The 26,075-nt window shown below is 47.0% G+C and overlaps 1 protein-coding gene across 2 annotated transcripts in view; it reads right to left on the bottom strand.

Moving 5' to 3' along the window:
- Nucleotides 1-26,075, bottom strand: part of Prkce (protein kinase C epsilon) — a 484,873-nt gene that overhangs the window by 184,304 nt on the left and 274,494 nt on the right. For both annotated transcript variants that reach the window (XM_055619233.1, XM_055619239.1), the window contains exons 3-6: nt 8,983-9,142; nt 7,215-7,249; nt 5,869-5,954; nt 1,561-1,690 (exon numbers count right to left, since the gene is read on the bottom strand). In XM_055619233.1, coding sequence (XP_055475208.1) covers nt 1,561-1,690; nt 5,869-5,954; nt 7,215-7,249; nt 8,983-9,142 — 411 coding nt within the window. The remainder of the gene's footprint in view (nt 1-1,560; nt 1,691-5,868; nt 5,955-7,214; nt 7,250-8,982; nt 9,143-26,075) is intronic.

Genomic DNA, 26,075 nt, shown 5'->3' with positions numbered 1-26,075 from the left:
TGTGTGTGTGTGTGTGTGTGTGTGTGTGTGTGTGTGTGTGTGTGTGTTGAGGCAGGGTTTCTCTGTGTAGCCTTTGCTGTCCTGGGTCTCACTCTATAGACCAGGCTGGCCTCAAACTCACAGAGACCTGTCTGCCTCTGCCTTCTCAGTGCTGGGATGAAAGGTGTGTGCCACCACTGCCTGCTTAGATAAAATTTTAATGGCATTTGGTACTACTCACCTTTCACTTTCATTCTCCCTGCTCCTGCCTAATATGTGTGGGGAGCTGTTTCCCGCCAATCTTTGCTATTTTCTCTCCTTCCCCTGTGGTCCTTCCTTCCTGTTGCCTTTGCAGGATTATGCTAGATTCAAGCACCTCAGGCCCTGAATGTCCATCTTTTGACTCTTCTCTCTTCATACCTGAGGGCCTTAGCCAGAGGGTGGCATCATCAGAAATGCTAAGCCAACCCCCATCTGCCCACCAGGTTTCAACAAGAATAGCCAGCAACAAAATGGCTCCATCTTCCAGGAACATGCTCAATTTAACCAATCTATCTCCACCTCAACCTTATCATTTTGCCCCCAGCCCTGGCCCCCCACCTGTAGCTCCTATTCCAGAGACTGTTCCATTATCTTTCCAGCTGGTCCCGCCACTCTAGACAATGAATTACTCCGCTTTAACATATTATCTTCCTCTCTATTTCTACTGCAACCATGCTTTACAATGTCCATCATGCCTTAGTAAAATCCCTGCAATAATCAGCGTGTCCATACTCTGCTTATTTCCTTACAGTCTATTCCTTTTTAAAGTGATTATTTATTAAATTAATCAGAACAAAAATCTTAAAAGACCTAAATATTCTCCATGTAAGCATTTTATTTTGTTCACAGTTTAGGGCACACTGGATTATATTCACAACTAGACCCTTTATTCAGGGTCCAGGAATATGTTCCCACTTGACACAGCCATGTTATCCCCAGGGTTACCCAGCACCCCCATGGGAGCAGAGTTTGCAGAGGCCTAGCAGGGACAGAGGGAGGAAGCTGGGCTGCAGGGCCAAGCTCCACTTCTGTTAATGAGCTGCGGGGTGTGTACAAGTTACTTCACGACCATGGGGATGTGGCCATCTATGTTCAGCCCATGGAGGAGCCGTAGACATAGTAGGTGACAATGTCCTAGCATGACTCTCTCCATGAGTCAGCTCTGAGCGGAGGCTAGAGAGAGGAAACCACCAGTGTATAGCCATTCCTTCAATAATCTTCAAAACGATGCCTTCCCTTCTGGTCCAGGGCCTTTTTAAATCTCCCATCTTCTTTTCTCCCAAGTTGCTGGCCACTTTACAAGGCACAGCCACGTCCTCCTTGCTGTGTTTCCTCAACATCATGACCAATAACTTGCAAGAGAGGTCTTAACAGGCAAGCAGTCGGGAGACAATGGCTTACCAATTGGCTGACCAAGGCCCCAGCCAAATCTGGAACCTACTTCAGAAAGAAATGCTACAAGGGCAGAATGTTTCCTTCCAAGAAGAAGAAATCAAGGGACGCATGGGTATTGGGCTGAGGGGTCCAGAGGAGACTCACCTTTACACTGCAAGCCCTGCCGCAAGAGGCCCCAGAGCAGGGACCCACAGTGGTCACAGAACGTGGGGACCTTGTAGTTGTGGATCCCGAACTTGTGGGGCATGTTGACACTGAACCGTTGGGAGCCCACCTGCAGGGACAGGAAAGACACAGGGTCAGCACTCAGCTCATTGTTCCCTGACTCCTGGAAGGATTCTTAGGGAAGCTCATGCTCTGAAGGCACATGCCATTGTAGGCCCCTGAAGGGAGCCTCTCCTCTGGCCCAGCTTTCACTTCTGCAGTCATCCTCATTCGCAAGACGAGACTGGTCCCCATGCACGCTCTTCCAAGGCTACATGATCATAACACACAATTAGCAATGATCACCTCACACTGAAGTCACTCACGTGACATCACCAAGTGCTTTCAGCACGGCTTTGTGCACAGAGGACTACCTGGGGGAAGAGAACCTTCCAGCAGCTTAGACAAAGCCCAGGGTCTCATAGAGTAGCACATGATGGCAGCACAACACGGAAGATGAAATAGAGCTGTGGCCACAGGACAGTGAGGTGGATACCAATGCCGTAAACCCTACCCCCACCATAGGAGGTGGGGCTACTGTCTACTCAACTCCTCTGACAAGGAAACGAAGCACTGTGGGATTCAGAAACATGCTTATAAGCCCAACAGATGCAAAGACAGGCTTCTGTCCCCATGTGTCCAATTTCAGAGCTCAGGGTTCTAGTGCCCTCTGCTGCTATGTGCCCATTAGTGAGAAGAGGAGTAAGGTGTGGGACAGGACAGACACAAAGGATGTTGCATAGAAACTTAGGTGTCTGTGAAATGAGCTCAGCTTTACCAACAAACCTCTAGTGAGGTCTCATTCAGGTTTTCTGGCTCCCTAGGACCTCAGATTTCTCATCTGGAAGATAAGGATGGTCCCCCTGGCCTGCCTGATGTCATAGGAAGGTGGGGCCAGTGAATTCACGGAGGAGAAAAGATGGGGGCATGAAGAGGTCTGCAGAGCCAAGTCACCAGTTGGGACAGTCGCCCTTCTTGAGTCTCCTCAGAACCTCTCTAGAGCTGCTCCTTGCCAGTCTGGTGAAGCAGCCACATGAAACAGCGCTTCTCAGACAGGGCAGGACAGCATGGGGAGGAAAGTGCACTTCTAACTCCAGCAATCGGGGAAGGGGTAGTGTGTAGTGTGGCTTGGATCATGAGCTCAGTGTGAAGTGGAAAGGCCCCCTTTGAGGGCTCAGGGTCAGTGAGAGCTGGATACAGACCCTGATGAGGGTGTGAATACAAAGCCAGGCCTATGGAGTTCCCTGTTATTCAGCTCCCAGAAATGGTTGGTCTCCCATGGAGCCAGAATGCTACTAAAACTTCTTTCATATACGGGCCATCCATTAGGGTCCTGTCAGAGTATAAGTTCTCCAGGTTTACCTTAGATTTATGGCTTAGGAGTGTCATGCTTGTCAACCATGCGCCCCCCTCTCTGACTCCTAAGGTTGGATGAGGTCGCTGTGCTCACCATTCCTACAGTTCTGAAGACATGGTGATGCATAATGAGAAGAGAAGCTAACCTACCAGGCATAATTTAATAAAGACATGATTGACACACTTAAGGTAAAGAGGTAGGGAAATTGCCCCAGGCAATCAGGAGGCCATAATGGGGTTGGAGACTGCTGTATGAATTTCAGTTGGGATCAACAAAGGCTCCCAAGTATCAGAGAACAGCAAGATGATGATGCAACGATGAGAAACACATGCAAGATCACTCCAGAGTCCCATGGAGAAGCGAACACAAAGATGACACACACAAGTAAACACGGTCATGTGAGTAGGTGCACGCATGCACACACACTCGCACACATACATGCATGCATACACACACTACTACAGCAGAATACACATGAGGAAGACTCTCAGGGAAAACAGAACAAAGAACATGGCAGAAAGAGATTGCACGATTCAGAAGCAGGTGAAAGGAAGGTGACACAAAGGCGGGGCGTTCCCACGTGCTGCACCAACGAGGAGTACACACACTGTCTGAACTGAGACAAGCAACTGGCCAAGCACTCACGGTGGAAAAGAAAAAAGATCCAAGAAGCCGTCATTAGAACACTCGTTGGTTTGTATCTGAGATAGAGTCTTTTATGTTGCCCAAGCTGGCTTCAAACTCCCTGTCTGAGTAGAGGACGTTGGAAAAACAGCACTGTTTTGTTTTGTTTTGTTTTAGCTCTTTGCTTCCACTGGACAGAGCACAATGCCTGCCATGCAGGAAGTGCCCAGTAAATAGTCAACGGAATGTCCATGGGAAGGAAGCCCGCAGTAAAGTGTGCTATCTCCCTCTCCACCATCCTGTGACGTAATGACAGTCACCATGTTCTGCAGGTTATGATCCTAGGTCAAGGGTCACAAGAGCCAGCTACAGGGTTGCACTGTATTTTTCCTTCCTTTAAGACAGGGTCTCATGTATTTCAGGCCGGCCTTGAACTTGTCATGCAGCCAAGAATGACCCCCAAACTTCTGTCTCCCAGCCTCTATATTCCTAGTGCTGGGATTATAGGCATGTACCTCCATGCTTGGTTTAGGTGGCGCCAGGGATTGAACCTAGGGCCTTTGCATGCTAGACAAACACTCTACCACCTAAGCTATACTGCAGTCCCTCGTTTTCACATTTAACCAGGACAGCAGACAGATCCCCTACAATCACCTGTGGGAATCAGGCCTCAGTTTATCCTCAGGAGTGTAGAAGGCTCAGTCAAAGCCTGGTGCCTGGCTGATTTCAGAGGCAACACAGAAGCAAAAGGAGAAATGTCCTAGATAGAAAATTCCTCTTTGGCTGGCACTTTAGGAAGTGGGTGGAAGGACTCCGTGAGTGACTTTGGGAAGTGAGATTGCAAGCTCACTTCACTCTAAGGCCAGCTGTCCAGTCCTTGCAGGGTTTCTCTGGCCTGATTCAAGTGGCTTCTGCCTATGAGGTATTTGCCGCACTGGGAATTGGAAACACACCTTCGAAATTCCCATTCTGGGTACTGATAACATCTGTACTCACCGTCACACCTGCCATCTCCCTCAGGAAGGTCTCTAGCCTACCAATGGTACCACCATTCTGATTAGCAGCTCTCAACATGTGGGTGATAAACCCCCAGGGGTTAATCATCAGTCCTTTCATAGGGGTCACCTAAGACCACCAGAAAACACAGATACTTATATTATAATCAATAACTAGCAAAAGTACAGTTATGAAGGGTCAACAAAAACAAGTTTTGGTTGAGGACCACCACAACACGAGGAACTGTATTAAAGGTTCACAGTGTTAGGAAGTTTGAGAGCCACTGATCCTGATTTTAGGGAAAACCTGGCTCCCTTGTGGAATTGCACATTCCCACAGCTCTAGAAATTTCCTTAAAGCCAGTCTCACACTGGATACTAAGCTAAGAGATAGGAGCGAAGGCTCAGGCTCTCAGACAGACCACCTGGGGTTGCATGGGGCTCTTTCTCACAGAGCTATGTGTCTTGGGCAAGTTTTGTTACCACTCTGGTGCTCCTAGTCTCTTAGTGCTAAGATGAAGGCAGTAATAGGTACCTCCTTAAAGCTGCTATGGGATTAAATACTATATGCTGAAGTGCTTCTGAGCCAGAACACGGGAAGTACCCAAAACGACATTATCTAATCACTATCTCCTAAGCACTGCCTGGGTTGTTAGTTCCGCTCTGGTTCCGATCACCTCAGCAAGGTAAGGCTCTTGCTGTGTTTGATTATTATCTGCACGTGGACACATCACTGTGCCGTTTCGGTGTTTTAATGAGGTAATGAAACAGATTCTACATTTCAGAGCCAGGCAGAGGGGCTTACGCCTTTAACCGTAGCACTTGGGAGGCAGAGACAAGCAGAATTCTGTGAGTTAGAGGCCAGACTGGTCTACACAGTGAGTTCCAGGACAGCTGGAGCTACATAGAGATCCTGTCTTGAAAATGAATGAATGAATGAATGAATGAATGAATGAATGAATGAATGAATGAATGAATGAATGGCTAAATAAATAAATACATAAATGAATAAATAGAACTGCACATTCCTTCATTCCTTCGTCATCTTCAGCTCTGGGTTCCCATTTCCCTTGGGTAAAACTAACTTAGAGCTGTGCTCATTCAATAGATGTGCCAAAAGGCAGTGGGCAACTCCCTTTGTTTCTGTTCAGGACAATGAAGATGACTGCAGGATCTCAGAGAGATAAGCTTCCCTGGGGAATCACATCAGGGGCAGAAAAGGGAGGGCCTGGTGAGGAAGAAAGCCAGAATTCCAGTGTTGTAAATATTTACCTCGTCAGGGGTTTCCTGTTTCTTTAGCCCAGCACACTTCGTAATAATGAGCTCATGACATCGCTTGTGGACGACGCAAGTGCAAACTGTGAATGATAAAATCATAAGCCGAGTGGTGACTAGAGGAAGCAAGATTCCACCCCAAGATTTAATCAGGTCTTGGTGGAGTCATGACCGCACTGTGCTCCCGCTGACAATGTCCTAATCTAATCGAATCCCTCTTCAAGTCTTTAATATCAATGTTTCAAAACACTCTGCCATCAGACCATGGATGGGGCATTTAGGAAAGCGATTCTCAACCGTCACAGTAAGCTTTGAGAAAGCCATCCAGCTTTCCTACTGTCATCACCAAGGTCAGGGACCACCCTTCTGCCCGGCTCTCCATGGAGCCCTCTCTATTAAAGGTTCTGTGCTGTCTTTCATTTCCCACTCAGAACCATGTCACAAGGACTATTTGGGGTCAGAGCTGGAGCATAATGAATACTTGAGCTTTAAAAACAATCTGTTTTATGACCACCCTTTGCCAAACTTGAAATTGTCTAATGAATTTAGTAAGTCCACTCTAGCTGCAGGGAGATGGGGCAGTGTGAGTAATCAATGGTTAAGGAGGTTTCTGTCTGCATACATGCTCTCCCAAATCACAGCAACCATTAGCAGAACCACCCCAAATTCTGTCTGAAGTAGAACTTCAGTTATACCCTGAAGGGAGGCACCATGGCCTCCCGGTTCTCACTAGAGGGAAGTCTTGACATGACCACATCTCCTTCCACCTTCCAGTGCAGCTTGACCTTACATTGTAGTCAATTAACTAGAGAAATGCAATTGTCAACACCTCAAGTGAGCTGGAAGTGTCTAATAATGATCCCACAGTAGAAATCACAGGGAGGATCAGGAAGAGCCATCCAGGGCCACTAACAAGCTGGTGAGAGGCACCTTCAGAGAGCCGCAGGGCGGGGCGGGAAGGGGGGAGGAGAAAGCATAGACCCAAGCAAAGGAGGAGTCTCCAGTGAGCCTCTAATTGACATGTAACATCCACCAACTGGGAGGAGGGGGAGGGAATTAAAGTACTGCTGCCTTCTGCTACTGTGGCCAAAATGCCAGGGAAGGGCATTTCCTGGGATGCCAGGAGATAGGCGGGTACTTCTGTGGCATATATCATACATGTATGTGGGAGTGATGGCCAGGCAGTGACAAAGTAGAGGGGCCACACTTCCTGTAGAGAAAGGACAATGGAACGTTAGCACCAAGACCCTAAATGCTTGCAACCCAGCATGCACCTTCCAGAAGGGGTTATCATCTTAACCTAACCGTAGGTTCCAAAGACTAAGTTTATAAGATACTCTTACCTTGACATTGATATCCCTGTTTTCCTATGACACCCCTGAAAGGAAGAAGATGGAATTTTACCAGGTCAAAAAACAGGCACACAAAGCTACCCCAGCTGGCCACCATCCATGTTGTGCTGAGAACTGTGGGGTTCGCTCAGCAGTACAACTTCACTGACACTTGGCGGGTGAAGAATGCCTTCCCAAAGGCCACAGAGACACCTCACCTTGTGGAGCAGGTATGGGACCTCCCTGCAACAGGGTTTGGTTTCTTGTACAAACACTCCCACCAGTGGGTGCAGCAGTGGTCTAGAAAGCCACAAGTGATCCTCCTTGTGCTGGACAGAAGCCAGTCAATGAAAACATTCCCCTCCTAGTGGATAAGAAGGTCATTCCCCAACTTCTAGCACCAGAACATGGCCAGAGAGGGCTCTGTGATGGTAGATAAGGCCTGCTATTGGCTGACATATACTTTGGGCATGTGGAAGTCTGTCAAGCATTATGGGCAGCCTTCAGTTAGGACTTAGGGTTCAGTCAACCATTACAAAGGTTCCTTCCACGGCCACATCAGGATTCCCCTAGCATGGTTAGTTAGCCTGGGAACAGAACAGTCAAACCTACCCAGCTATCTCCCTGTCCTCACTGTATCGGAGACTCTCATGACTGCTGTGTAGGTTCACACTGGAACTCCCTTGCTTAGATACATGACATGTTAGAGAGCTCCATAGAGTCTTCAGCCCAAAAGAAGAAGTCACAAGTCATTGGGCTATTCCCAGGAACTAAAGCTCAGGGTGTTCCCACCAGGCCGAGAGAAGACTCAACCAGTAAGACCAGCCACTCATTCACCTCAAAACCCAAACAGGAATGGCAGAGGTGAGAAGCTGGGTCGGTGCTGGCGGGAAGCATGGGGGCAGGGACTGTTTCCACTTCCAGTGGGTTTTTCTACGCTAAGTGACTTCAAGTGGCCATGCCAACCTCAGCGGCATGCTTTATAGCGAAGAGTAACACTAGTGCCTAGAAGCCAAGGATCCTGTGGAAGCCTAGTTCAGATGTTCATTCTTAACCTTGGCTTCATCTGCTCTCCTCACTGGACCCAAGTGTGTGGGTCTCTACTTCAGCTTCAGAGAGCTCAGAGAATGTGCCACAAAGTCTGCTTCTTTTTATTTATTATATATGGTAAAATTCATTTCATTCTAAATCAGACTCTAACTCCAGTGAAACTTGAGTTAAGAGTCTCACACCTTTATACCAGCTGTTTTATTAAAGAAAACCTTTACTGTTATTGACTATTTCGAGGCTTATGTAGGCTTCATACTGTGATGAGACTCAAGGAAAGCAATACTCTTTCCTTATTGAGGTCTGTCTTTTAAACCTTAAAATCTAGGTTCTAAAAAAGATGACAAAATTAGTATAAATCTAGCTCCTAAAGCTAATATTCAGAACACTGGACTTTTATTAGAGAAATCTCTCCATTGTTTTCAAATTAAAATAGAATGCTTCTGTCTGGGAACCTCTCCCTTTTCCTCCCCTTCTCTCCTCTCCCTTTTCCCTCACTGTGTAGCTCAGCCTAACCTGGACCTGCTATGTAGACCAGGCTGGCCTGAGAGATCCGCCTGCCTCTGCCTCCTGAGGGCTGGGATCACAGGTGTGAACCACTATGCCCAGAAGAAAACCTCTTTCCTTCATATCAGCACTTTTGATTGAAGCTCGTCTCCCAGCCCATGCCTACTACCCCACCTTCTCAATATAGAGCAGGCATGACCAGAGGCTCTCAGAGTGAGGGACTTACCAGATGAAATCTCTGCAGTGGGAGCAGTAGGTGGGCTGGCGCAGGTAGGTGGCCATGAACTTGTGGCCGTTGACCTGGTGGACCCTGCGCCTGACAGCCCCTTGCCTCTTCCTTGGCCGCATGCGCTCCCTGAACACTCGTTCTTCATTGTCTTTAGGGGCTGCAGAACACACAAGCAGAAAGGGAAATGGTGTGGGTTAGCACACCTTAACAGCGACCTTTGGGCAGAGGCGGGCCGAGTGGGAGGCAGCCCTTCTGCTTCCAGGGGGCTGATGGTCTGAGGAGTCTCAGTGATCAGCCAAAGAGACTGAGCACCCTGGGTGGGTAGGTCCAGAATTCACTCTCTTCTCATGTCTATCTGCGTCCTTGGGGTCTGTCCCAATCCAGACTCTGCTCCCAGCTGTCCCATTTCTTCATGCTCTCTCTGCCCAACCTACACGTTTTGAGGGTCAAGGGGGTCAAAATGTTTAACATTCAAATCTTAGCAAACTTTTAAGTGGTGTGAACTTGGACAGCAGAGTCTCCTCAAACTCCACTGTTGACCAGATGGGGTGCTGGAGGGCACGGCTAGGAACGGCCCTAGTCACTTGCTGCCTGGCCTTGAGTAGAATCTAATCAATCTGACTTCTTCCTCCTCCCTTTAGAACAGCGGACCTTTCCCAAAGGTCAGAATGAGAAGGGCAGGATGACAGAGAGAGCAGGGGGCTCCTCCAACGCGCAGATGCGCTGAGAGAAGAGCATCTAATTAGGCCCCTGAAGACAGAGGCAAGAACAGTGATCTGGGGAACACAGCCTATGCTGAGGGAGAAACCCCCCCGGGGGGGGGGTTGGTCGCTGCTTCCTGGGGTCCTGCCTCAAGGCTGCCAGGCTGTGGACTTGGCCCTAGGTGAACTCAGGGACTTGCTGACCTGAGATCCCTTTTAACTGCTGACTACTGTTTGAAAATGTCTCTGATGACACTGAGTCCCCTCTGAGTACAGAGAACCCATCATTCCCACCCTGCCCCATGCAGGGTCCTTAAGCCACTGATCGGGTCTCACAGGAACAGCCCTGGTGGCCGAACACAGAGCTCTCTTCATGCACACGTGCACGTATGTGTATGTGTAAACGCGCGCACGAATGTGTGTGTATGCACACATGTGCGTGCACAGTCCTGGTGTGCACCTGGAGACAGAAAACAGCTTTCAGGAGTGTTGGCTCTCCCCTTCCACCACGTGGGGGGTCCTGGGGCTAGAACTCGGGCTGTCAGCCAGCTCCACTCACTGAGGTATCTTATCAGCCCTGAGCATCCCCTCGTTTTCATAAGAAGAAAATAAACGACTAAAAATCCAATCCATTTAGCAAGAATTACTTATTATAAACTTGATCTACAAAACGTAACCCCAAACCTGGCATCACAGAATTCTTTTTGAAAAGACAAAATTCTAAAAAAAAAAAAAAGAAAAGACAAAATTCTTTCCTTTACTTCTTTCATAAAACTCACTGCAGAACACACTAAAACATGAATCGGCTTCTAGTGCATGTAAAATGCAATCAGATTTGCAAGTTTACCAGTTGTTTGCACACCGGAAAACTGTTTTCAGTTAAAATGGTGAGAAGTCCAATCTAATTTTCTCAAAGGAACAGTGCCATAATTGTGGCAGAGCCTTCCCTGAGAGCTCGCTGCTTAGCCTTCTGCTGAGATGCCTGGTAGTCCAATTGAATGTTCTAAACTATGTCCACTCTCATTTGGAGGGACAATATGGCTGCCAATAAAATCAGCTGTACTTACTTTCAGATACCCTTGGGTGAGGTGACGGATACTGGTGGAAAGTTTTATAAAGTTACGGAGATAAGTGAGGAAGAGGCCTCTGTGCAGGTCAGGTGACAGCGCAGAGTCACTCCTGCACACAGGGTCTGTCTGAATAGAACTTGCCCAGAGATTTCTGCTACTTCAGCCCCTGCGCACATCTGCCTTCCTCACTGCACATAAAAATCCAGTCAGATTTTTACGTCAAATGTATGGGTAAATAACAGGCCGTGGAGGCTCAGGCCTGTAATCCTACCACCCAGGAGACCGAGGCCAAAGGACTGCTGTGACTTCAAGGGCAGCCCAGGCTACAAAGTGACACCTGTCTCATTCCGTGTGTTCAACTCGGAGCAGCTGCAGAAACCAGGAAACTAGAGAGGACATTGCAGATGGGGGATGTGTTCTGGGGAGGGGGGATGGCAGAACACAGGCAGTATTAAAGTAGAAGGGCCACTGGGTGGAAAGGCTAAAGTCAAGAGTAAAGTGTGAGGATGAGGGCAAAGGAACGTGGGGCAAAGAGTCAACCAGAAAGGCCTTATGAAGAAACCACGTGGAAACCTACTATTTCATAAGTCAATTTAAAAAGTGTATGTGTATGTATGTATGTATGTATGTATGTATGTATGTATGTATGTATGTACATACAGACAGATAGGCAGACAGATGGAGGAGAGATAAGATTGAGAAGAGACAGCGATGAGAAGAAATGATGAAATGACATGAAAGGAGATAAGATACATCATTCTTGGGCAATGCTATCCCTAACTCTGGGTTATTAAACAAAAGTCCCAGTATCCAAAGAGTTTAAAAGTTCAACTCAAAAGGCCGGAGTACCACCACCACCCCAAAAACAACAACAACAACAACAACAACAACAAAAACAATAAAGGCTCTTGCTCTTCTTGGTTGCTTGCCAGCAGGAGCTGATAAGACTCTATTGCTGAAGACATTGTGTATCTTTCTTGCAAGATACAGTGAAATCAAGCGATAACAGAGCTGGAGACCCCCTTTCTGATGGCTAACTTCTGTGTTGCCAGAAGCAGTAAGGAAATTCCTCAAAAACTTAAAAAGACAACTACTTGATGACCCAGCACCACAGCTATACACCCAGAGAACTGAAATTGGGACTTTGAAGTGGGATGTGCTCTCCCATGTTTGATGTAGCATTGTGTACAACAGCAAAGACAGAGACACAACCTAAATGTCCACTGATGATTGAGCACTTCAAGAGAAATGTGTGTGTGTGTGTGTGTGTGTGCGCGCTCGCGTGTAAGTGAAGGTTTATCAGGTCGTACAGAGAAGAAACTCTGCCATTCAGGACAAAAGGCATGAGGCATAGCATGCTAAGTAGAACAAGCCAGTCACAGAACACCACATATACAAGGACTCATCAATAGTCAAATTCAGAGAAGCAGAGAGTAGAAATGGTTTTCTTCCCAAACTTGGAGGAAACCAGAATCAGGGTGGTATTAGTAGCACCAAGGTTCAAGACAAGTCCTAGATGTCTGATCTACAACATAGTCCCTATTGTTTACAATAGTGTAATATATACTTAAACATTTGCTAGGAGTCTGGATCCTTTATTAAGGGCTGCCACAATAGGTAGGTAGGTAGGTAGATAGGTAGACAGACAGACAGACAGACAGACAGATAATAGTAGCTCCCATGGTAGGGGTGATGCTACCGTGTAGCAATTTCTTTGAGATAAAACCTTCCATCTTGAAGGAAGACCATTAAGATGCAGGATGTTTGGCTAGACATGTTTGCCCATTCACTCAGGATGCTGAAGCAGGAGGATTTTTATGAGTGCAAGACCATCATGGTCTACAGAGCCACACAGTGAACTTCAGACAAGCCAAGCCTACATAGTGAGTCCCCCTCCCTCCCCTTCCCCTCCTTTCCTCTCCTCACACACACAGAGCCTAAGATGCTCTAAAGGAAAGTGAAACATGCCCTCCTGCAGGGAAGCTTGTTCAGCCTAGGAAATAAATAATTCAAAAGCTTCAGAAAGCCCCTGAGAGTGAGCTGATACCCTAAGGCCCTCCTTCCCCAAGCATCTGGAAGCTATGGAGACTGTTGAGAAATGTTCTTAGACCAGACCAGCTTCCTGGAAGGATGTTCAGATCAACTGAGCTGCCTGGAAAGGGCACTCCTGAGCTTCTCAGGCTGTCTGCAGGTTGTGTGGTAACTCCAGGGTCCCGGCTTTCGTAAGCCCTGGCCCACACTGGGCTATGTAACTGTTTCTAAGCGGTTCCTACTCCTGTAAGTAACCCTGAACAATCTCTCTTATGGACCCCCCACTTTTGGTCGTGTGCTCGGCTCCCTATTCAGGGTGAATAGGAAAGTGTTACACAACAGATGTGGTGTGTGTGCGGTGTGTGTGTGGTGTGTATGCTGTGTGTATGCAGTGTATGTGTGTGTGGTGTGTTTGCGGTGTATATGCAGTATGTGTGTGTGTGTGTGGTATGTGGTGTGTGTGTCGTAAGTGTGGTGTGTGCATGCATAGGTACATGAACACATGTGTGCTAGGTGTTTAGGGCTAACCACTTAGGACTGGACAACCTATCAGGAGCTTGTCCACGGAGAAAACAGACCCACAGCAGCCATTAATTGCTTACAACTCTTCACCTGCGGGTGCGGCCTTATTGGGATGCCAGCTGGTGGCGTCACTGCGCAGGTCTTGCTAGGATGCCCACATGGGCCGTATTATTTTATTTCATGGGTGCAGCTCCTTGTTATATGTTGAATACGCTGTCTCACAGCAGACTCCCTGTCTCGAAAAAAAAATGTCATTCTTTTTTTTTTTTTTTAAATAAAGGCTGCTATATTTGGTAAGAAAGTGTCACGCATGTGTGTGTGTTATCAATAATTAAAGAAGAAAAGGTCACAAGTTTGGGAGGAAGAAAACATGAGAGGAGCTGGAATGGGGAGAAGGAGGGTGGGAATGATGTAAAGACACTACTCATGTATGAAATTCTAAAAAAAAATGTATGTGCAAAATATTTGCAGGAGAAATATAAAGTATTCACTCTTATAAGAGATTTAAAAAATGTAAAACAGAACATTATGATGTGCCATGGAGATATCGTTTCATACCTTAAAAAGCCACACCTTTGTTGTAAAATGATATTACTTGTACTGGCAAGCTATGGGGAAAGTGATTTATTCATTTACTGCTAGAGGAAATGGCAGATGACACACGTTTTCAGAAAGCAATGTCATTTACACACCAAACACAAACAGATTCACAGACATGGGACTTGGCAACTCCTGACGGATCACCTGTAAGTCAGTGACTGACTACAAACAAAAGCTAGGAAAGTCGTGAACTACAGATGTTGCTCACTGCGTGGCTACATCAACCAGCAAAGGGAACTAACCTGTCTAAGATTAATGCAGTTATTACATCTATGGTGATTCAGAATCATGTGCAAATACCAGAGTAGCATGGAAAATGGACAAGCCATGATGCACTAGACACTGACCCTCTATCAGCAACAGGCTGAGAGTAACATTGGAGAATTATACCATACTAGATAATATTTTTTAAACTGTCTTCTGGTGCCCTTTTCAACGTTTTGGTTTTTTTCTGCCTAAGTCATCAAGTGATGCAATGGCTCCCTAGAGGTCGGCTGCCTTCCTGCCAAGAACAGAAGGGGCCCTGGAGAGCAGGCTAAAGAACATGTTTCATGTCTATCCATTTATCCATCCTTTGCTGCATCCACCCACCAAGTCATAGGTACAGCCTTGCTATGTACCTCACGGCTGTTCTAGAATTTGCTCTGTAACCGCCTGGCGTTTGATGCCCACTCCTCTAGCCTTCACTTCCTGAGTGCGAAGACCACTGGTGTGCACTACTGCACCTGACCACAAGAGGGCAAACTCCAGCAGGAAGGCGGCTTTCTTCCTTTACCTGTTCACTTACTTGTCAGAGTCACAGTGTTCTTTCTGGTATCCAGGAAAAGTCATTACACTCAGGAGGGACACACAGAAGAAAAACATCCCTGGGCTCCTCCAGGAGGTGTCCCTTAACACCTCCAGCTCTCTGAAGGATGCTCACTGCTTATCACAGTCCTTTCACACCAGTAAATATGAAGCAGCGTCAGCATGGAGAAGCACCTATGAGAGGCTGCAGGCAGGTGCTTCCAAGGACAGAAAGGATTATGTGCTGTGTAGCTCTTACTCTGCACTTACACTTACTTCCTGGCCCTCCTCTCCTTGTTCGGGGGATGACCTTCTCTTCTAGACTGTAGGAATACTTGGAGACTCATGAACAGGCAGGCCTGCCACCAAACACTTTACTGTTCTTGGCAGCAGGCGGGTCACTGAAGGATCCACATCTTCATTGCCATCCCCCTAACCAGTCTCATCTCTTTCCACACAAAAGCAGCCAGAACTGAATATTGCCTCTCGTCTCGTGAGGTCATGGGCATCCTCAGCATTAGTCCTTTAGAGATGTTTTGCACTTTACAAAAGCCCAGCAGGAAATTCTCACTCAGGCTATGGATTCCTGGGTGTGGGAGGGACTGCCAGATTCAAGGGTTCATGCTTGCTTGGATCAGAATCAACAGGCACAATGGCCAGCACTGGGCACTGCTGATATTGCTCACTGTGGCATTATCCCAGAGGCATATGGGAGTAGTTCTTCAAGCAGGTCGTAGGGGGTTATTTCTGAGTTCCCTCCACCCACTCCCTGTTTTGCAGTATACTTGAAGTAGGTGTCAGGGGATAGGCCAGATTTTTGCCTTTGTTGCAAACCTGAAATTTTGGCAATCATTAATCTCTTTCAGTTTGCTGTATTTTTATCTATCAAGAGAAGGAGAAGCCATGGCCAGCCCAAACACTAAACTCACTGTCATGAAGCGTTGGTTCACTTGAAATCAGCACCACCCATTTTCCTCGTGGTGCCGCTGCTTCATGCTTCAGGGCTTCGTTTCTTCCTTTTTATACTGCATTAGTTTTTTTTTTTTCTTTCTTTCTTTCCTTTTTAAACTCAGCAAATCCACATGGAAGGCGCAGTGCTGAGATGCTTAATCTTATCAATTTGACTGGACCTGGAGTCACCTAGGAGATACATCTCTAGATGTATCTGTGAGAACATATCCAGGAAGGTTTAACGGAGGCAGGATGACCTACCCTGAACACAGATGGCACCATTCCATGGGCTGAGTTCCAAGACTAAATAAAAAGAATGTGATCTGAGCACAGCTATTCATTTCATTCTTGACTGTGGATACAACGTAACCAGCTCATGCTTCCAACCACTGAGCCCTTTCACCATGACGGGCTGCTTCCCCTTGAAAATTCCACCTAAATAAACTTCATTAAGTTACTTTGTCAGGTGAAGGTCACAGGAACGAGCACAGGGTATGCTGGGGCCTGGGAAATGCTGAACCTCTGCTCATTCATTTATGTTTGCCTTTCAACAGTTCTCTGGTCTGGCCATGTGGGCATGCTGGGCTTAAAAAGAAAGGAAGAAAAAACTAGCGCAGTGCAAATGGGAAGATAAAGAAGCAACCACACAAAACAAAGCCTTGAAGGATGAACCAGTGGTACCATGAGGAAAATGGGTGGTGCTGTTTTCAAGTGAACAAACGCTTCATGACGATGAGTTTTAAATATTAAGTAAATATTAATGTGGCGCCAGAGAATATGCCCAGCATATTGTACTCATACAATACATTAAAAAAAAATCTTTCATGTTCAAAACAGGAAAGAGGAAGCAGCGATTGATTTCTCGGGAAAGACAGTTAGATGGGTATCTTCCCAGAATCATAGCATTCCCAGAAAGTCTGCTATGGGAGGCTTGGGAGGGTCCAGATCTTGTGTTGTATATGTAATCTAATCAGAAGACTGCTGGTGGCATTTCAAGATTAGCATCTGGAATTCAATTTCGTCTTCCTTTCTGAAGGACTTTCATGTTCCCAGCAGAGCTTACGCTCCATCTAGTCATGGGCCAAAACTGTAGCTGATGTATGCTCTCCATGGGGGTGAAACCCAATGCCTGAAGACACTGGATGCCTATGGAGCAGAGGGTACAAACAACTCTGGTGTAAACTGAGGCAAAGCAAGTGACTGCTGGACAAAGAGGAAATGAGGCAGACGTACCCCGCCCCGGGTGCCTATGGCTGCCAAGTGCACCGTGAGCAGGGCTAAGTCACAGAAAGACAGTTCACTCAAAGCAGTCGACTTGCCTTCTGTCCCTATTCCTTCTCTTACCTGTTCAGTTACAAGTCAGAGTGACAGTGGAATTTCTGGTATCCAGGAAAAGTCATTATCCCCAGGAGGGACACAAAGAATAAAAACATCCCCAGGCTCCCAGCCTGGGAAATTGACCAAGTTGGACACCTGCCAAGGGAAGGGCCCCAGTCCCTGCTGCGCCAGTGAAGTCCAGGATGAGTCACAGGAAACTCACCAAGTACTGGGTACCTGAGCACTACAGAGGCTACGACACCGGGTCAGCTCCTGCCCAATGTTCGCATTCTTAATGAGGAGATAAAGCCCACCGAGGGATAGAGTACCAGAAGTCTTAACTGGTGTCCACTTGTTCCCAAGGTTTAGTTAGCAGTTGTGGCAAGAGATAGGCAAAGATGTCCCCTTCCTCCTCAAATAACCAAGCCTTTAAAAGCCATAGGTACTACAATCCAAAAGGTTACAAGCTTACTTAATGAGAACAGGTAACACCCAATGCTGTTAATGGCAGCCATCCCACTGTTCCAGTTTCAACAGGCAGAGTTCTGAGAAGGCTGAAGTAGAGTAAGCTAACACTCACCCTTCTCATACCCAGGGCCTCTTAGCCCTTCCCTTCCTCCCTATGGATCCAAGAAGCCTTTTAAAATAAGTGCCTGCCCCAACTCCTGGAACCACAAGGAACTAACTTTGTGGTTTTTCTTGAGTTACTTCTCTGCTAAGGCAATTTTGAAGAAAGGGTACTCTTAGAAGTCAGAATGTTAAAGGAGGAAGATAAAAGGCAATAGAAGAATGGTAAGACAAGGAGTTGGGGGAAGAGAAACGGAGTAAGAAGACCATTGCTGAGTCATGGAGCAATGAGCCCATGTCTTCCAGCAGAGCTGCACACAGTGAACCCAGCTCAAGAGCACACACACTCAGCCATGACAGACAGCCGTCACAGCAGGTGACAGAGGAGCCATGGTGACAGTGTGCCCTCTCACTCCTGAGGCTCCAAGGATCGAAGTTCCTCTCTGCGTTACATGAGGCACACTACATACAGTGTCCTCTGCCGCTATGATGACGTTAGCGAGGATCAGGTCAAATCCTATCACTGTAACTTTAGAACTGAGGGTTAAAGCCACGTGAGCTCCCTTGTGCACCCATTCTTAGGTTCCTTCAAACTTCTAGGCTGAGAAAGCAAGCTGGTGCTTTCCCACCTCCTTCATGCTGGGGCTGCCACGGTCTCCCAGGAGTGTAGGGTGACCTCGTTCCTACTGCACCAGGGAGCTTAGTGCCTTTAAAAACTCATCCTTACCCTGTATATGTGACCGGGGAGAACTTTGGTTAATTTCTGTAGACTTCTGAAACTTGACTTGTCATGGAGCAGAAGTTCTTGGAGGATGATCCTCAAGCTCTTCTTTGCTGCCAGTCGGATACAAAATGCCTCTTTCCACTTTGGAAAGTTTGTTACAAAGCTGAATAAACAATCTTATTTCTGTATACTTAGTCAAACAATATAAAACGTTGCATCAGCCAAAAATCTACATGCAGTTATTTAGAGCGGCTTTAGCTACGATCACCAAGAACCGGAAGACCAACTACCCCTCAGTGAAGGGCTGATGCACATTCAGGCATTGGAGGTCTACGCAGCAACAGAAAGAAGCAAATAAATACGGAGCAGAAATAAAAATGTGGGCGAATCCCAAATGCTAATGTGGAGGAGTCAAAAGGCTACACACAGACCTAGGGTTCCCATTTAAGTGCTATTCTAGAGAAAGTAAAGTTACTGGCACCAAAAAGCCTACCAGGGGCTGATAGTAGGCAGAGGGTTTGACTATGAAATGGAAAAGATAAAAGAACAATTTTGGGGGTGCTCAAAGTATTCTGTGCCTTCACTGTGGTAGCTTACATGACTGCACATGTTTGTCAAAACAGAGAACTGACTGGCTGGAAAGGGTGAATTTTACTGCATGCAAATTAAATGCTCCATTTTGAAAGAGGGAAGAAGACAACAAAGGAAGGAGGTCTACTTCCTTCCTCAGTCCTGCCTGGGTCAGGAGCTGCTGCAGAGGGAAGAGCTGCTAGGGACAGACACCTGAAGCCTTTAACCAGCCTGCCACTGAGGACTAACCCCTCAGCAGACTGCCTGAGCCCTGCAGAAGCCATCAGGCCGCTTCCCTCCCCGACTGGCTTCCTCCTGCAGCTCCTGCTGACCCTCGCTCAGGTGTCTCTCCCCAGTACCACCGTGGACGTCTTGGGCTTCCTCCTCTCCCCCAGTCTCTCATTGCAGAGGGGGATCCTCCCTTATCCTCCCTTTCAGATAAGGGTCTCTCCCTCCTCCCCTGCTTGAAACTGTTCCATCCTTTAACACATCCCTCCTGAATTTTTTTTCTCATCAGAGTGAACCACAGAGATCCTCGCTTCTTTGAACTTCTGCAGTGTTAAGAGTCTTTACTGTCAAATTCACCCATCAACATTCAATGATGAACATCAAGTGCTCACTGTTCTTTACAAAGGAGATGGCTACTTACTTCCAGGAAAGAATTTTTCCGGTTTCTTTTGCATCCTTTCCCTATCCTCCCCCTAACGCCCTCACTCACACTAGTGGTTCTAATCCTGGCTAATTGAATAAAACACCCAAGTATTGACAATAACAGTAAGAGAGCATTGTAATCTGTCTACTTATAGCTCAAAACTACTATGTATTTTTGCCCTCTACTCAATGCGATTGAAATGTCTTTTCACAAAATTAAAGCCATCTGTGGTTCTAAAGAACGTAATAATCCATGAAGGACACACAATACCACAGTAAGTATATACATTTCCTTACACACCATTGTTTCCAAGTGTAAGATTTCTTTCACATTACAGCACACTGGGATGTTTCCATTTCCAATTATTTTTTAATCCTACTCAAATAAAATTCTATACATTTCTTTTTCCTTCTACAAGCCTTGGCCATGCAGCTAGAGCTAATATGCACCTTTTTTTTTTTTTTTTTTGGTTATTTTCTACTTCCATGTATGCCTATGCTTAAACTAGATAGGCTAATCTAATCAGTCTTTTCATCCTTCAGGGCAGAGGTGCATGCAGGGAAGTCATCTGGACCAACGCTACTGTATGCAGGCTCAGTTATATCCTATTCCACGTGCTGTGGTTATCTTCACAGGAAAGACTGAGTGGACAGTTCAATATTGACAAAGCATTACTTGGTTGCAAGGGAATTATCTTCTCTCCAGAAGTTTCTGACAGCGTATAAAGGCCTTTTGCCTCTGTATGGAGTTTCCATTGCCCCAGAAACCGTTCGTGTTTGTCTGCTTTGTGTGCACAGCCCATTTTGGTACCCTCGTGGAGGTGTGTCAGGAAATGAGTTGGAGAACTGTTTCTCTCAGCTCAGAACACACACATATACCCTGTGTGCTACAGTGTGAGAGAGGAGCACCGAAAAGGGTGGAGGGCTGAGATCATGGTCCACAACGGTGTTTTTGACTCAAGACTAGTCCTTTCTAGTTGTAAGCAGAGAAATATGACTAGAGAAATCACACACATGCACACACACGCGCGCGCACACACACACACACACACACATGGCACTAGTTCTGTGCTTCTGAGTACTGCAGGCCTATCAAAGCAGATGGGTACCTTGCTTCAGAGGTTCTACTCAGCAAGTGTGGTTTAGAGCCTGAGAATCCACAGTCGCAACAAGCTCCTTGAATGTGTAGCCAAGCCCAGAACTGAGCACAGTTTGGGGGCCTCTGCCTTAGGGAGTCCATGGTTTCCTAGATCACTGGAAATGTCTTTGCTAAGTAAAGAAAGTCCCACAGTCAAGGTAGCTAAGTGTGGCTCCAGGAAGACAGCTCCCTGAGAATTTCAAGTAAGATGTCTCCAGGCATCAGAAGGCACCCTCAAGGTCAGCTTCTTCAATCTACTGTGGAGCTGAGTTACAGCCGTGAGTAGGTGACAAACAGCACAACAAACAGTTGACTACAACAATGTACACATAAAAGGAAAACAGTGCCAGCGAATAGAACAGCCAGATTCTACGCCCACCCCCGGAGCACTTGCTGTGTGCCAGGGATGCCGCCAACCACTGACTCCTCCGTGGGGCTTGCAGATGGCCAGAGGGTAACTAAACGTAGGCTGAGGCCTGGCATCTCTGCTTTCATTTGCTATCTGTCTCCTTTCCTGTGTCCATCTGAAAACTGGTGCTACAAGGCTGCCTCTCCCTAAATACGCCTGACCCCACCTGTCCTCTTCAAAGATTGAAGACTTTAAAAAGTAATAATAAAAGAGGAACTAAGATTCTCAGAACAACAAGGTTCATAGCCCATCACCTCCGGATGAGCCCACTCTCTTCAGACCTCCTGAATGGGAAGAATTACCCCCAGGATGGCAACTTCTTTGAGCAGGAGTGCTCAGTCACCTTGGTGGGAGCCAGAATGTCACCTCTAGTGATGATGATTTCTCAAGAGCTGGATGAACCTCCTGCAACCAGACTGGAGATAACCATCAAAGAGAGCAGCCTGACCGAAACTGCTGAGGTACCGGTCCTCGCCTCTACCTGGTTGGAGCTGGTCCCTTGGATCCTTGTTCGCTACTGTGGCTGCTAAGTTAGTTGAGCTGTAAGCCTCTGGGGATTCTATCTCTTCCTCCCTCCTGCTTTAGGAGTGTTAGTTACATCAGATCTGTGCCCTGCATCCCACTGCAACTGGGCTCTGCGAACACAAATTCAGACCTTCACACTTGTGTTTCCCTGTGCCATCTCCTCCTCTCCAATTATGCATATTTCTTGCCCTTTGCTTTGTTCCTTCATTACTTACAAGAAGGTCTTGATTATACTTCCAAACCTTCCCAATGAGCCTAACAAGTAATAACCAATTGTTTATTATTTATGCATAACTAGTCCTCTTCCTCTCACTGGCTTTCTTTGAGAAAGTGGCTAGAACTTACTTATCAGGACTCCCTGAGAAGTCCTCCCCTGTCAATACCATCTTACCAGTAACAACTTGTATTTCTCCAACACTGGACACTGAGGCAAAGCTCTTGTTTGTAACCAGCTTCTTTCTAGGTCTCTGTAGTGAGACACTTGGGAGCCTTTCTCACCATAAAACAGTGACAGTCTGCTATGCATCCCTGCCTTGGGCCTGTCTTCACAGAGTTCCATTTCAGCGGTCCTGGGAAAGTCTTCAGTCCTCACCCAGCATCTTAACGCTTCCCATGAGAATTAACTAAAGAATCAAATTGAAACTCATGGGTGAATTTCTGGGTTTCCTGGGCTCAAGTGAAACTGTGTTGTCATTGCTTATGTTCCTTGCCCTTCACCGAGGATAGGGAGGTGTTTCACAGTGAGTGCATTTGCTTCATTCCAAGGCCAGAAGAGATACAGAAAAATGGTTAAATATGTCTCCGTAAGTGTAATAAGCAAAGGAGTGGGGGCGGGGAGTTGAGCTTTCATGTCTAGGCACTCATTTACCTCTTGGAATACCTGAGCCCACTCTAAACCTTGCCTACATCAACCACCAAAAGAGGTTCAGTCGATACAGGAAAATACTGAGAGCTGATACTCCGTGACCCTGGTTCCCAGCCCTGGCAGCTCTCGACCTGGAGAATAAGCCTGTGCCCGGGATGGCCAGCCGACTGAGTCATGCTTATGCTTGCTTGCTAGAGTTGGTCGGGCACTGGGACTGGAGTAATGTACAGCCCTTGAGGGAGCACGCCAGTCAGCAAAGATCAGGAGAGGGGCTTAGGGTTAGAGGCAATGACCACGACCCCTGCCCCAGCATTTGCCTGTTACACAGAGCAAATGTTTTGGCTTAATGTCTTGTTTTACCCCTTCTCTTTTGGGGAGCATGGATCAGTTGGAGATTCCAGGTGGTATCTACGGTGTGAAAGTCAGGCATGTCCAACCCTTTGACACTGTGGGAACGATGCTGCCATTTATGAAGTTCACACTCAAAACATTGAGCAATAGTTTTAAAATTTGCAAAAAACAAAAACTCACCATGTTGTAAGTAACGTCTGTGTTTGGCCTCATGTGTAGCTGTTAAGGGCTGGCAGGCCATGGGTTAGGCATGTCTGGTAGATATTCAGGGAGAGGGAGAGGCTCAGGAAGGGGGAGGGGAGAATAAGGGGAAAAAGAACATGGTGCATTCAAATTCACTGAAGTGTCTCCACCTGGCTATGGCTCTGATCAGATAAGTGTGTGAGACTTGAGTAGGTCACTGCTCTTACCTTGGCCTCTCTCTCTATAGTATAAAATGCTATGGCATAATTCTGAGATTTGGCTGATATGTCCTGCTAAAATCACCAGTTTAGGGCCAGAGCGGTGGCTCATCATGGTGGAGTGCTTGCCATTCTAGCCCGAGGTCAGCATAAAAGCTGGACATAGTGGTGCAAATCTGTAACTCCAGAACCAGGGGATCCAGAGACAAGTGGAGCTTACTGATCAGCAAGCCCAGGCAAAATAACAAGCGCTGTGTTCAAAGAGAGACCATGTCAAAAAGGAAAGCAGTAGGGAAGAGACCTAAGTCAACCTGACTTTCACATGCATACATATATGCATGCCCACAGGCAAGCACGCAGAACTATCTGAGAATCCTACCTCAAACACCCATCAGTAAAGTCAAGAAGGGCCAACAGGCTCCACCCTCTTGTTCATGCTCGAAGGGCAGGAAAGCTACCTACCACATAAAAGACGCTCTCCTTCTGTAACCTGCAGTTTTATTTGGCTTTCACCCGGATATTTTCTGAGCTTCTTGCAAATAGGAGACTGTTGTCTAACAGGATCTTGGTGTTTTGTGGCACAGTATCACCTAAACAAAGCATTTTTCGGGTTTCTTTCCCTCTGCAGAAGTTGTGTTCCCAGAGAGCCTAGTGTCAATGGACTTTCCATCAATCAAACCTTCCTTTAAACAACGTACATTCAGTGCTATAGGAGGGTGTCCTGTGGAGCATTGCTTCTGAAGAGTGCCTAAACGGTTTGGTAACGCTAATAATTATACCTTAATGCAATTATTTAGTAAACCTAAACTTTAACATAGCAATTTCAGGGTAAAGTGGGGGTTCTTTGGGTTGCTTTAATTTGAATTCTTACCAAGGGAGTCTGGGGGCCTTCATAACACATTTCACAAATAAACCAAGCTCCTTTGGAGTGCTTGTTTTCAGCCAAGGAAGGGGGTGCTCTATTGGTTTAAACTTTAGAGGGCTTTCTCGTGTGGAGGCGGTAAGAGAAGGCGAGAGAAAGGGAGAGAACGGTGCAGCAGGGCTGTGACCTGTGCATGGAGATCAGGGCCAGGTCAGCGGGGGAGGCCACATGAGCTTGTAATCTGAGGACCCAGGCCCCTGGCTGAAGGGCTCTAGCAGGCCCGAGCATGGCAAACACGCCACCAACCGGTCTCTCCATTTCCCCCTCTCGCTAAACTGTAAGATTATATTCCTAAAGCTAGCCCCCAAGGTCTATTCCCTTATTTGTCCTCTTCCTTATGCCTAACTCATTTGTGAGGTAAAATATCAAGGTCCAGCTATCAAAAATCATTACTTGGCTATACTGGCTAACAATCAGGACAACTCATCTCAGCACAGATGTCGCCTTTTTCTCCTTAAAAACCACTCTTGAAGAAATGTCTGCTGCTATCATTGCCAAACCAGACCCCTTCCCCAGCCCCCTTTAGGGTAAATGAATTTCCTTTAAGATGAGGATATGGAATCTGGACATGCTCTATGCCAACTTGGAGGCCCCTTCCCTAGCTCTGCACCCAGTGACTGAGTTTCTTCCTTTGTCTAAACTTCATTTGGCTTATCTGGGTGGAAGAAACACCAGACTGAGCAATTTCTGTCTCTTTTCGGCTCTGATATCTAGAATTTTAGGGTTATTTGGGGAGCCTGGGCCATCTGAGGTGTCAGCCGTTACAGTCCTAGCTATCAGCCTGCCATCGATTTGGTGCGGCTTGGCACAGACTCTGAGGTGGTACAGGGAAGCTATGTACAACTGTGTAGGTTGCACACTGCACAGAGATCCACGGTCAAGACCAGGCCTCCGGCTTCCTGAGTGTCTGTGTGGTCTTGCCTGGTCCCAGCGAGAGAGCGACATAGAACTGGAGGCACCAAAGCGTGAATCACCAGTTAGCACTTACGTGTGGCTCTGTGACAAAAAGGCTTTCCTCTGGGCCTGGACAGCCTTGCCTCGGTGTCAAGACCATGGGCATGTAACACCACTCTGTTCCAGTGAGGAGGCAAGGTTAAAGTACCAGCCCAAAGGCCTGCAAAACCAAGGAACACATCTGGAAACACCACTGGCTGCACAATCTTTCCAGACCTACTGCCTAGATGGCTTGTCCCTTCTGGAGCGTTAGGTTAAAGCTGACTAATGCAAGGGTCCTGGTCACTCATCAGAATCCCCTGGGAAGCTGGAGCAACCAGACACCAGGGCCACATTCCCACATCCCCAACCCATGGGATGAGGCTTAAATCTGTAGTTTTGTTCAGCTCCCCATCAAGTGTAACGCAGGTAACATTGTTGCTTTTGAAGGACACCCATTTAAAGCAATGTTACCTGCAGTAGATCTCCTAAAGTAACAGAGCCTAAGAAAGCTACAAGTGTAATTCGTAGCCACAGCCAGGGAGACACAACACTATACAACACAACAGGGCGTGAAGTGGTTCCACATGAGGCTGTCATGGTGGGTCTATGTAATTCATTGCTATGGTCAAATACCCGGAAGAAGCGACTGTTGGGAGGGAGGGTTTGTTTTGGCTGGCAGGGTAACAGTCCATTCGCGGTGGGATCCTCACATCTCAGCAGACTGGAGAGCCAAGAGTTTGAACTAGACTTGGGACAGGTTATAACCCATCAGCCACCCACTTTTTCTCCCAGCTAGACCCCCACCTCCTCATGTTCTTCCAGCTTCCAGAACAACACACCAAGCTGGGTACCAAGTGTTTAAACACATGAGCTTGCGCAGAACATTTTCACATCCAAACCACAACAGTGGCCAAGTGAATGGCCCCAGGCAGAAACCTCAGCCGCACCAAGCAGAGGAAGGCGGAGGAAATGAGCCTGCCAGTTCATTGCCAAGGACACTTACTGAGAAGTTCTCTGAGGGATGCCAATTGTAAGGCTTACCCACCAGCCATT

This window comes from Psammomys obesus, unplaced genomic scaffold, assembly GCF_907164565.1.
Source record: "Psammomys obesus unplaced genomic scaffold, mPsaObe1.curated_primary_1811, whole genome shotgun sequence".
NCBI classification, from domain to species: domain Eukaryota; kingdom Metazoa; phylum Chordata; class Mammalia; order Rodentia; family Muridae; genus Psammomys; species Psammomys obesus.
This window is presented reverse-complemented; position numbering and strand designations above follow the sequence as displayed.